We start from the raw sequence: 13,437 nt of genomic DNA, 5'->3' as shown, positions 1-13,437 counted from the left end.
AGAGATGCTCATCTCCGGCCCAGTGAGTCCAACCACCCTGGCGGTATGAGTGGGGATGTGGCGGGTTGGCAGAGGCCAACCTGCCACACTCATAATGTGGCGGTCTTCACCGCCAGTCTGTTGGCGGTGAAACCGCCACCATGGCCCTGGCGGTCAGAAGACCACCAGGGTAATAATGGGAGCCAAAGTCTCAAAAACATTATCGAAAAAATGTTAAAAAAAGAGTCAGTCAAAAAGACCAGAGGTAGCTCTTCTCTGGATCGGCGCTCCAGATGCCCTAAGATTACCTCTATTTACATTCATGGCGACCACCCTACTCCAAGTCAAAGGCTCTCTTCAATTTCCAAAAACATTCCACTAACTCCTGTGGCACTGATCAAACTACAGTACACACTTTTTATGAAGGAAGTGATAATCACACCTCCCCATTAAGACTGAAAGAACACAACTCCATACAACTGGCTGCACACAACTGTGTGATGCGCTGGTCTTATAAAAACTTAAAGTCACAACTTATAATAAGGCAGCTATGGCCTGCCACTTTCTTTCACTACTCCTGGCATCAGAATGATAGATGGGAACAAGAGATTAGGCAAGAAGCAGACTGGGGAAAACCCTGCTCAATTAGAAGGCAAAAACTGTAAACCATTTAGGAGGCAAACAGGCCACTTTCAGGAGCAGCAGATCCAGATAATCAGGGGGACAGGCAACTAGGGATGAAGGGGTTTGAGGGTAAGTAAGCAGGAACTTCCCAGAGCGAGCAAACAGCTGAGCAAGCAAAAATGCGAAGGTGCCAAAAAAATAATCTCAGCCACTTTCACTTTGTGATGAGAGCGCCTGGCCTGAAAGGACAAAAGGTTACAGGAAGTACAATTTAACCTGGCCTAGAAAATAAACAAAACAGAAGCCTGGAATGGCAGACAGCAGATGTCAAAGCTGTAAAGGTCCATTCATCCCACATTCTTCAGTGGTGAAAATCCTGCAATTACAGGTATGGCATACCATGTATGAGTCAGACAATGTTCCTTCTCCATTCCTTGTGGACAAGAAATTACCACACTATGGCCTTCAAACTCTTTCCAGTACCAGATCATGAATGGCCAGGAGCAGCCAGTCTTGCCCAGTGCTTACATCTCTTTGTCAGACATTGCAGGAAGCCTTCCAGCGCTCATAGCCTCAGCAGAGGGCACACTGCATGTTATGCAGCACGACTGCAATATCCCTGGTAGCCACAGTGAGGTCCTCCAGGAACACAAAATCCTAACAAAGTCTGGTGAAAATTTGAGAAGAGGTTTCCAGTTCAGCTGTTAAATGGTGTGTGCATTAATTTAGAAATGTGGTGAGCCACAAAATAAGGGTATTGCAGCACTTTTGCAGATCTGAAAATTAAGCTCCTTCATTGGATACTTATTTTGCCTTCTCAACTGATCTTCTCATTTCTAAATATTTGAAAACTAGATTATCGTGATACACAGTGAAAATCTGGCAGAAATCATGGACTTTGAGGTACTGCCATACCACGATGCACTACCATGCAGTGAAAACTCAGGGGCCTTTTATAACTTTGCGATGCGTTCAAGAGCATGCCTGCTGCAAACAGCTTTGCACATAGAAGAAAGCACATAAGCATTCTTGTGGGCAGACTGCAGGGTTTTAAATGATGCTGGCACCCATAATAAAGAAGATGGAAAGAAGGGGTGGGACAGTAATCTGGCAAATAGTTGGCCATATAAAAAAAAAACACAAAGGGTGAAGGAAAGATGCTTTTAATATGTCTACCCATTGGCAGTTGCTTGGGGTAGCATTCCAAACCACCTCAGATTAGACCCAGCCATACGCAAATCAGTCTTGACAGTGCTCCAATAGGAACAGTCCAGCCTAAACATCCAAACCAGTTACTCTCTGAACCAGAATACAAGCAAACCAAAACTGGTTTCCCCCTGATTGCTTGGGTTCCGGTTCAGAGAGGATTAACATATCTTCTAAATACCTGTATAAATCATCATTTGGGATCAAAATAAAGCCTTTGTTGGAAAAAGTCTTAAGTTGCTCTGAGTTGACAAGTGATAGAGTACTTAATAATCTACCTTCCTATGGGCAAGGAAAAAAATAAAGAGACAAGAGAGACAAAAACGAGCCAACCCAGCAGAGCTGGTAAGCCTTGCTCGGATACAAACACTTTGTATACTGCCTACATGCCAGCAATAAACCTCACCTGTATATGCACTCACTTTACAGGACTGAAGTCATAGATTAAAAAGACCCAGGGAGCAAATAATTAGGATGCCCACTACACTGTGGATGAAGGTTAACATTCTTAGGAGTCAAGACACACATATCTTATAATGAACTTTAAGCTATGAAGTTGCGAGGAGTCTGTCCTTGGATTTGATAGGTGCAAGGCCTTCAATACAGACAGGAGACATTGCTCATACACCCATTAATGGTTACTTTATGAGGAAGAAAAGGAGATCAACTGTAAGGTGCTTCCCAAAAGCCTTATCATATTAATATAAAATCATGAGGGGAATAACTTTTTTTGTTCTCCTGTTTTCATAACAGTGTCCCATATCAAATTTCCCTGTGGAAGTCCTTTTGTATGAATACGGCCCCTAGGAAGGTCAAAACACTTTGGCATAACCAGATGGGTGAGAGAGCGATACATCTAAAGACAAGATAAAGCTGAAGCACCCCTATCCTCATGGGCCACTGAGATTCTCTTATTTTATGTTATAGGAGATGTAATTATTGTTCATATGATACTCATGTTGGACACTTGAATGTAAATGTGTTTGTGATACTGTGATGTGAATTTAATTTTCCTATGTTTTAAGTATTTTGTATTATTTATGGGAAAACTTTTTTTGTGTGGATCATCCGCACCATATCTCATTTTCAAGATATTACTAATTATGGGATATCATGGGGTGTGGCCACGCACAATGAATGACAGGACACTTTCCAGAGCGGATCCGCAACAACCCCATAGAATCCTGCATGATCCTGTTGTTTCCCAGCCCCTGGCGACTAGGAATCCCAGGCGTGACTTCTGCTCCCGGCCTGCCATACAAGAGTTGAGTCTCGATCATCGGTGGTGCACTGACGGTGCCCTTTTTCCCCAGAAAATGGCAAGTCTCCTCTGTAGACAAGGTCCGAGTGGCAGAAGGGTCTATTGAGAAGCTGCAAACAGAGGTTGATGCACTGCAGAGGCAAATGGCTAACGCCATCTCCAAGACTGCCACATCTTATGCCAGGGCTGAGGATGCGAGGGGAGGTCCTGCAGCAACAATGTCCACCTGTTGGGGTTTTATGAACAGGCCGAGGGGAATGAGACAAGAGAATTTTGTGAAAAGCTGGATCCGAGATGCCCTATGGCCAATTGGTCTGTAACCTCATTTTGCAACTGAGAGAATGCACCAGGAGTTGGTGGCCCCTTTCCAGCTGGGGGCACTGCCATGGGCCATTGTAGCATGTATCCTTAACTATAAGAACAGAGACTGTTATCCTGCACGCGGCCTGAGATCCTGATAACGCCTGCTTTGAAAATCACAAGAGCTCTGTTTACTTTGACTGTACTCATAAGGTGCAAGGCAACCACAAAAGTGTTTAGGAGGTCAAGGGCAAGCTGCGCTTCATGGGCCTCTGATATATGCTGCTCTAGCCTGCTCGATTGAGGGTGATCTCGGGAGGCAAGGCTCATTTGTTTGAGTCACTGGAGGATGTGTGGAGATGGCTGGAGATGTGGGACAAGATCTCTAGAGACAAGGCTGGCTCATGGAGATCTGGAATCCGTACTGAGAGGGGTACATGCAGCCCAAACTGGAGATCACTGGGGAAGTCCACGGCTGGTGGCTTCCAATGTCCAGATGACTGAGGTCCGTAGGAGGACAGGACCATGGCACTGGTCCCCTCAGACACAGGGTCTGGGACAGGCCACATTGGCCCCGGATGTGGCTGCAATATCAGAGGATCCTGTGATATAAAGGGGGGAGGGCTCGATTCAGCTTGTTGTGTGTAGCCTGTGTTTTAACATCTTTGTTTAACTTCTTCACTTATGGGGGATGGATGTTCTTCTGGGGAGTGGGGCTGTGGTCTTGTTTTAAATGTTGCTGATTTGGTGCGACATGGCGTGGTCAACAAGACAATGTGAATTGGGTGAAGTGGTGTGGCCATGGTTGTGGGAGGTAGTGTTAGGCTTCGGGTCATGGCAGCTTCGATGCATATGGGTGAGCAGTATGTTTGGTTTTGCTTTACTGATTATTCAGGGTGGAGGTTATGTCCTTGCTTTTTTTCTTCTAACGGTTGCGGGGATCATGTTTGTTACAGCGCATGTGCAGGTACAGTTACACAGATTGGCGTCTTTACTTTGGGATTGGTGTACCAATCTCCACTCTTTGTGGAAGGCTGGAGTTAGGTTTGGGTGGAGATCATGACTATCGATGACTGATACTTTACATACTCTCCAATGGAATGTCAGGAATCTCCGGGACTATACAAAACATTATAGAGTCCACTCGTATCTCCGACGTCATTAGTTCCAAATAGCCCGTTAACAGGAAACATATTTAATGAGCGTAGAAATGCAAAAACTATAAAAGGAATGGAGAGGCCAACTCTTTTCTGCAACCTATTTTTCCTATACGAGAGGAGTGGTGATCTGGGTGGCCCCCGGGGTGCCGTTTCGTCATCTGTATAGCGGGGGAGACGTGGAGGAGCACTACATACATTTGCAAGGTAGACTAAATGGTAGGGACATTACTATTTTGAACACTTATGGGCCCCAATGTGGATGACCGGCAGTTTTATATCACACTACCGGATTACTTGATGACAGTATGGGGTTCCCCTATAGGATGGGTGAAAGATTTTAATCGTATTCTGGATGGGAATCAGGACCGTCACCCACCACGACTGGGTACAAAGTCCCAGAGGACAGAGTCCCTTGCTTAAGTCATGCAGAATCTGGGGTTACTCTATTGTTTGCGGACTCTTCATCCACAGAGGCACAGCTACACCCTTTACTCCCAGACGTATGGCAAAAACAGCACCCTAGACAGACTTCTCATCAAGGGAATGGATCCCCAGGCTCTACAGAGGGTAGATTAACTAGGGAGATATCTATCTGATCACGCATCAGTGTTGGTCCACCTGAGTTTGGGGGGGAGGGGGGTTACCCTAACAAACGTGGCCTGCCTGAAGATACTGGGGGATGTGCTCCAGAACTACTTAGACGCCAATTTGGGCTCAACAGCGTCAAAAGTCACGGACCGGGAGGCCCATAAGGACGTCCTGCAGGGGTCTGCATCAGGATGACATGTGGTGTCCGGTGACAGCTTGTCGCGAACATGGAGGATCAAGAACAGCACTTAGTGATCCTTCATAGGGACAAAGAGGCTTCAGCATCCACAAGGGGAGAGGTTATGCAAATGCAACATGACCTGCCGAAATTATGGAAATCCCTAGAAAGACAAGCATACACTCCCATCTTACCGGCAACGTTTAAACAGGGAAGGTGATAAATCTGGCTAATTGTTGGCATGGATACTAAAACTCGAACAAGAAATCCTGCCCATCCTGAGGATTCGAGACTCAATAGTCAGGTGATTACATGATGGTCGCAACATACTGACAGCCCTGATGACACACTTCTGTACCGTATATTGGGCAGATGAGGAGGTCTGCCCGGATTTGGCAGAGAGATTTTTAGCATGAATGACCCTGCTCCGCTTCCCCCCTGTCAATGCACAAGACCATGAAGACAGCTTCACAGTGGAGGAGCTTGGAGCTGCACTCTTGGATTTGAATAGGGCCAAGGCCCTGTGGGTGAAGATTTCCCTACTGTGTTTTATCAAAATCGGATGCTCTTGGGGAGAAACTGTTGGAAGTCTTCTCGGAGGCATGAAAACATGAAATCCTGATCCCACCCTGTGTGAGGGCATAATATGACTTAGGCTGAACCCAGGAGGGGGCCCTGAGGATCCCACCCTATACAGACTGCTCACTGTGAATAATTCTGACATTAAAGTCCTCTGTAAAATAGCGCTGACACAGTTGCTGGGAGTAATCTGTGCTCTGGTGCATGAGGATCAATGTGGTTTTATGCCCTCATGTAGCACAACTCTTAATTTGAGGCATCTAACTTATATACTGCATGAGACTGTGGGATCAAATCGGGATCTGGCTCTGGTATCACTTGATGTTGAGAAGGCGTTAGACAAAGTGGGATGGGTCTACCTACTGATTGTGTTTTGGGAGATGGCCTTCGGTCCAATCTTCCGGGAATGGGTGCAGTTGCTGTACACGTGCCACGTCAGGTTGGGAGGGGAAATATCAGAGGCCTAGGAGGTGGAAGGGGGTACTTGGCATGGATGCGCTTGAACCCATGCCATCTAGTTGTGTAAAGAATTGATGACTTGGGGATAAGGGTAGGAGAGTTGACACGTCATCTCACTATATACAGATGATGCGCTGGTGTATGTCCATTCACCTGCTGAGGCGGCCCCTTTGGTGATGCAACACTTTGCGATTGTTGGGTAAGTGTCTGGCCTGCGTGTGAACATATGGAAAACACTGCTATTTCCCCTAGGGAGAATAGCCCTTTTGTCATCAAATCAGCTTCCTGGGTTGAGCATTAGATAGGAGCAGGAGAGCTTCCGGTACCTCAGTGTTATGGTCATCAGGTTGGCAGCAGATCATCGGTGCATTATCAGAGGGGTCTAGCTAGATCAGCTGAGTTCTGGAACATACTACCCCTATCAGTCAGGGGGAGAGCGGCTGTAGCAAAATGGTCTTCCTCCCATGGTGTCTCTACCTGGCTCTTCCCCCTAGATGACAATTTTTTTCAGATGCTACATAGTTTACTTATCTCGTTGGTATGGTCTGGGAAACACAGCAGGGTGTCTTTACCTGTCTTGAAAAGAGACTGGGAAGAAGGTGACTTAGCCCTTCCAGACATACAGACACACAACTCTACTATTTTGCAGCTGACCTGCAACATGCTGCCAGATGGCTGACTGATGCTGACAACTGGGAAAAACAGCTACTACAGGATACGATAAGGAGCGACACGCTACCACAAATATTAATGAGGTGGGTCGGGCAAACAACCCAATGCCCTATTTGGGTTGTCATACTACCCACATATGGAGAATGGTAGTAAAAAAGATACTAAGCAGAGCCCCCTTTGACAAGGAATTAGGCATATGGGATCTGGAACCCTTTCACTTTATAGAATGTGACATATCCATGGAGAGATGGAGATAGGGCCTCATAGCTGGAGATCTAAGTCCGAGAGAGGTCTTCATCACCTTTCAGGATGAACAGGACACCTTTAATGTGGGACGTGGCCACTTCCTGCAGTTTGCCAAATTAGAAAACACTGCAAAAGAGATTTGGTGCATACAGCCACCGGCTCCTCTGCCATCTCAGACCGTGGGGGGCTGATCAGGTGGAGAGAGGGCTGATCAGGTGGAGAGAGGGCTGGTCAGGTGGAGGAAGGGCAGAAACCTTTTCTCTCTATTCCATAGGGCCCTTCAAGCGGGCCTGCTTAAGTGAGTGCACAGGGCAAAAGCATCACAGGAGGCAGGTATGGGAAACCCATTGAGAACTCGAGCTGGAGTCACGCATGTAGCCGCGTGAAGAAGGTGTCCTGTAATAACAGATTTAAGCTACTCCACTTCAATTACTTACACCGCACATACATAACACTGGTCCAGGTTAACAGTATAGATCCAGATAAGGCAGCGAGCTGTGCCCATTGTGGGGAGGTGTGGCCACATTCATGCATTTGGCACAGCAATACGTAGGGGAGCGCATCTTCTGGGATATGGTGGTGCCCTGCATTGCGGTGGTGGTGGAAATCACTATTTCTATGACACAGGGAGCATGCCTATTGGATATGAGGGTGAAGCTCAAGAGGATCAAGATCTCAATAAGCTCCTACACTTGGTGCTACTTCTTGCTAAGCGTATAAAAGCTATCGGATGGATGGGATCGCGGACTCCAGGCGATGCCTTATGGGTTAAGGGTGTTCTGGAGTGGGGAGTCGCAGAGGAGCAATTTGAGACTCTCCAGTACTGTTGACAGGGTCGCAAAAGACTCAGCAGCCTGGAAGGCGATGTTGGATTCTTTCAAAGAACACAGAGATTCAGATATGGAATCATATTCGGGAGACTCAGAGACATGATGGTGGACTGAATATCTTCGAATAAGAGAGCTGCTATGACCAAGTGGAGTTCTAGATTAATGGTGTATACAATATGTACGTCAACTTGGTACATATAATGTTGTTCAAATTATGATGGTCCTGGTAATCAATCCAGTATAACGCGTGATACGGTACTTGCATTTGTTAACATGCACTAAAGGTTATGGTTGGCTTCGTCATGTATAAAAAAAAATTAAGCTTTAAAAAACATAATGGGATATCATCCAGTATATATGATCTCCCATTGTTTGATTGACTACTCAAAGATAGAGAATATAAACCAGCAATGGGGTAGAATGGGGTGCGAAAGCATTTGGAAGTTTATTGTAAGTAATTAGATGCATATACTCAGAGTAAATATGAGGTGTATGAACTAACTTGGATTAATTTATGGTTATCGGGGGTATTTAGTGATATTTGCTGAGTCTCCCAGGCCGCTGTGCTTGCAACGTCCCTAACACACCCAAAGGCCCCACCTCGGAAAAGTCTGTATACAGCTTGAGGATGCTCTTCCTGTGGCAGAGTGCTCACGATAATGCTACAAAAGATCCCTGATAGCCGGAAGGCTGCGAAAACCATCCCCTTGCATCCGTTCATTCGTCCATTTCTTACTTGTGCTCACCCACTCATCTATATCATGCTCTGTGTTTTTTCCTCAGCTTTTAGTCACTTTTTTCCTTTTTAGGAAGGCTTAGCTGCAAAGTGTCAGATGGCACTCGTTCTATTTCTGCAGAGAATGCCTGAAGGATCAAATAAAAAATTGCTTTGGGAGTACAGAGAAATCAGCGAGAGACCCCAGTAGCACTTCACAGCTGCCGGGCGTTTGAAAAAAATTAAAATGATTGGCAAAGGCAATATGCTGGCACTCGCGGAGACCCTTCTGCTTTGCCAATGTTAGTTGTTTCTCTGTGGTTTATGATTGTGTAGTGTCAAACACTCATATCTACCCCTCACACATCAGCGATCAGGTGAAGTTCAAGAGAAACGCATTGCATTATTTCCAACAAATGAACTTTCATGCAAGCACTGGGGGGCTCTTTTTAAACAGTCAGTGCTGAAAACAAATCATCATGGATTTTATTTATTTTACTTTTTGAGAACAATGTACACCTCTTTGATCATCTGCCCCACTCAGCCATTCAAACATTTATGCTTTGAATTCCTTACGTGTATTTTTCTGTAATACACATTTATACTCAAACTTCAACTGTCAGTGTTGTAAGAGTTAAAAAATATTTTGGTCTATCAAATGGGCTGCCAAAATGACTCGTAAAGCAATGTTTATTTACCAGAAGTACAAATAATGTTTTAAACCATAATCAACAAAATATCTTTGAAAGCTTTATCAAACCTTGCCACTTTTTAAATAATATCCATAAGCAGAAAAGCAGTACACAAAATGACAACGGGTGTACTTCTAGAAAATAACATAGGAATCGGTTACCCTTTTTGAAACACGATACAGCACAGGCGGAGTAGAGATTTAGCCATAGAATACTTGAATCAATGTACTAGTGTCCGACCACATTTCATAAAGTGCATGCTTCACAAAGAATGAGGGAATAATAATTGTGAACATACTCTCACAAATATGCTGTCTGCAAAGGACGCTGGGTTGTCCACGTCAGTAAAAGATGGCGGTCCTGTGCCCATAATTCTCCAACGCATGTAGAGCACTGTTGCTCCTCCGGAAGCCAAAATAAATATTCTGGAGAGAAATCCTCTTTTCCACAATCCGGTAGTCTGCATAAAGTGAAAAAGAAAAGGGATAGTTTGAGATTTATGTACCTCTATAGGATCCTTGTAGCAATAAAATAAGAGGGTCCGAGATAGTCTCCTGATCTCTGAGCACATCGAGAGCACAGCTACTGTCTACACAACAGATCTTTCTATGCCCGCCAAAGGTATCAGAGAAATAAGACAGACAGGCAGAGTGTAGGTGACAAACAGGGATGAAAAGATGGGAAACAGCAATGGTGCTGGAACAACTTTCAGACGGGATGTGCTCTCAAACAACATCACCTGACTGAAGGCATAGGGTTGTGAAAAATCCAACTGCTACTTAAAAAGCGAGCACCTAAAAGGAGCCAAACACATTCAGCAGTAGGTGTAGGGGGAAGAAGGGTGACGCCTGGATCACAATTTCACAAATATATAGCTAAATGGTGTATGATGTGGCAAAGTCATTCTTACAGATGCTTCATGAAGAAGTTCTCTTGGCGCTACAAAATCAGTAGAAACAACTAATGTACCAGGAACTCAGTTGTGACCGTGGAAGGGCAAGGACATTATCAATTTCAGAATTTAAAATAATAGCCTGTTTTAATGAGAAAGTTAAGGAGCAATGGTGTTTCAACAAGAATGGACACTGCTAGAGGTCTCCCTCCTTCAAGTGAACAGGTTGTATCCCAAAATTGATCTGCAATCGGTCAATGTAGGTATGTCAAAGGAATCCATTGGTCTCACCTGGAGATGGTGCGCCACTTTCTAAAAGCACCTCTCCAGTTTTGCATACTCGGAAAATTAACTGATTTTGTCTCACAGGAGAGGTTGGGGAATACAAGGAATGGCACAGAAGTTTTCTTGTTTTGTCTCTCTCAGAACTTTCCATCTCTCAGTGTTCAATGCAAGGAAGTGGGGGCAAAACGTAAGCGAGTAAGTGGGAGAATCACATGCTATTGCCACAGGGACACTGGAAACATTAAATTATATTATTCTGTAAATTTACGTTCAGTCCTCATTTATCTGCCCCGCTAGTCCGTACACAAAATCCACCAATACTGGAAAAAGTCAGATCTGACTGCGACATGAAGAAGTCAGTTAATAGTTTACAATTTTTACCAATGCCCAAATATATTAGTCTTTTAGAGCTCCAAAAACTTTTATATCTCCATTAGAAATATTCTGTGTCCACTTTGAGTAATTTAGAAGTTGTCTCATTCTGAAACATTGTGCCACAGCAGAAATATTAAGTCACAAAAAGTAACGGTCACCAAGATCATTGTGTGGATGGAAAAAAGGCCTATTGTGCCAGGTAGATACTGTCGTCAAAGTACTGTCCGCTCATTAAATATAATGTCCTGTAGTGATGCACTGCTTTAGGATTAATAACCTCAGGTACTGTAGGAAAGTTTCGTGCTTCTCAGAATATTGGGCCAAGCATACAAGATAATGTGTCAGAAGCAGGTTTCAATAAAGCAGAGTACTTTCGCTTAGGCAATTACACGTCTCTTGCCTATTGTTGTCAAGCTGTTCTATGTCAGCAGTACACCCTATTTCCAGTAATTTCCTTTTACAAATGATTTGCAAGTGGTCACGGAAGATGCTTTTTGAATGCTGTGATGTATTTTCACCTAGTCACTGCAAACATATTACAAGTAGCTTTATTGTTAAACTCGTAATGTATGAAAACTGGACAAACAGTAAAAGGTATGGTATTGTGTGATACTTCAAGTAGGTGTAAATATTTATTACAAAAATTAAACAGAATTGTGGGTCATTATTGCATTGGACTTGCCCGTCAGGCCAAACAGCTGTTTTTCGAGTGTAACTGGGTCAATCCTAAATGAAATCAGGACATAATTAAAGCAGAATTTAACCTTGTATGCTTCACAGAAAGTAAACGTAAATGGCCCTATCCACAAAGGTAAACTGTATTGTAAATGTAAGTTTACAACCAAGTTTACTTTTTGTATGCACGCCAGGAATTCACAATGGAATTCCTGGGAAACATAAACACAGTTATGAGGTTGGGGATCTAGGTCACAAGTGCGAATATCTCTACTGTTAAAAAATCCCAATCTAGGTTTGGGAGCTTCGCAGCCTTTGCTCTACCATAATCCCATCAGCAGAATGCCTGATGAGACGGGCATGCAAGGATCAGCTCTCAAATGGATCTGTTCCTTCCTCATGGGAAGACCCCAAAGTGTCAGGTTGCTGCCAAGAGATTAATATGTGGAGTCCCACAGGGATTGTCCCTCAGCCCCACCCTTTTCAACACATACATGACACCGTTTACCAACATCATCTGATCACAACACCAAACTCATCCTCTCCCTGACGGGCAAGACAACCACCACCAGGACCAACTTTATTAACTGCATGTTCATTGTAGCAGACTGGATGCATACTAACTGCATTAAGTTCAACTCCAAAAAGACAGAAGTACTGGTCTTTGGCAACAAGACCTCACCATGTGACTCCCCCTGGTGGCCGTCGGAGCTAGGGCCAAAGCCCACAACAATAGGCTGTGCAAGACACCTAGGGATCATCCTGGACAACAAGGTCAACATGGTGGCCCAAGTCAAGGCAGTGTACACCTTCTGCAACCACATCCCATGCATGCTACAAAACATCTTTAAATGGTAGACTCAGCACATCAGATGGAACATCATACACCATCATCTCCAAAGAACACCTACACAGACTCCAGACCTTCCCAAACACCACTGCAAGACTCGCACTCAACCTCACATGCAAAACCCACATCACACCACACCACACCTCAAGGTGCCTCACAAGGGCAGTCAATTGAAACCTCTCACACATACATACAAAGCCCAACACAGGACTAGAATACCTGAACAGCTACATACACATTAATTAACCCACCAGACACCTATGCTCTGCCTCACTCGCACACATTCCCTGCATCCACAAAGGCAAAACTGAAGGTCGCTCTTTCTCCTACATCACACCCAAGATATGGAACAACCTCCCTAAAACATCATAGCCTTCTCCTCACTTCTTGAGTTCTGCAAGAAGCTGACGACCTGGCTCTTCATATAAGCATCTTAGGGATCACACATCTACACATTTGTCCAAGTGCCTAGATACCAACTTGGTTGATTAGTGAGCTATACAAATAAAAAATACACATAACAAGGTGCAGCTTGCCATGGAAATTTGGGAACGCACACAAACATGCATTTGTGGGCATTGTCAAACTACAATGTAAACCGTACCTACTTTGGAAATAGTGGGAGATTTCCTCCAGCACAGGGATGGAGTAACTGCCCTTCCAGGCTGGGAAGTGGAACAGATCACTTTTACTTTTGCTGGGCGTGTAGAGAAAGGGCATTCCCAAGAGAGAAAAGTACCCTCACTCAAAAAAAAAGTGCATTTGCATAGGAGATCCTATTCCCCTAGGTGGACTTCTTATTTTTGAAGGGCTTCCAAGTCACCTGACCTTCTCAGCAGTAAGCCTGGCACACCTTTCCAGGTGTACTCCT

The 13,437-nt window shown here is 44.6% G+C and overlaps 1 protein-coding gene across 1 annotated transcript in view; it reads right to left on the bottom strand.

Annotated features, from left to right (window-relative positions):
* Positions 1–13,437, bottom strand: part of TMTC4 (transmembrane O-mannosyltransferase targeting cadherins 4) — a 446,521-nt gene that overhangs the window by 246,595 nt on the left and 186,489 nt on the right. Inside the window, exon 8 of the mRNA XM_069205065.1 lies at positions 9,788–9,949. Within this exon, the coding sequence (XP_069061166.1) occupies positions 9,788–9,949 (162 nt within the window). The remainder of the gene's footprint in view (positions 1–9,787; positions 9,950–13,437) is intronic.

The sequence above is a fragment of the Pleurodeles waltl genome, chromosome 8, assembly GCF_031143425.1.
Source record: "Pleurodeles waltl isolate 20211129_DDA chromosome 8, aPleWal1.hap1.20221129, whole genome shotgun sequence".
Lineage (NCBI taxonomy): Eukaryota > Metazoa > Chordata > Amphibia > Caudata > Salamandridae > Pleurodeles > Pleurodeles waltl.
Note: the sequence above shows the minus strand (reverse complement) of the source record. Positions and strands in the feature narration are given on the sequence as shown.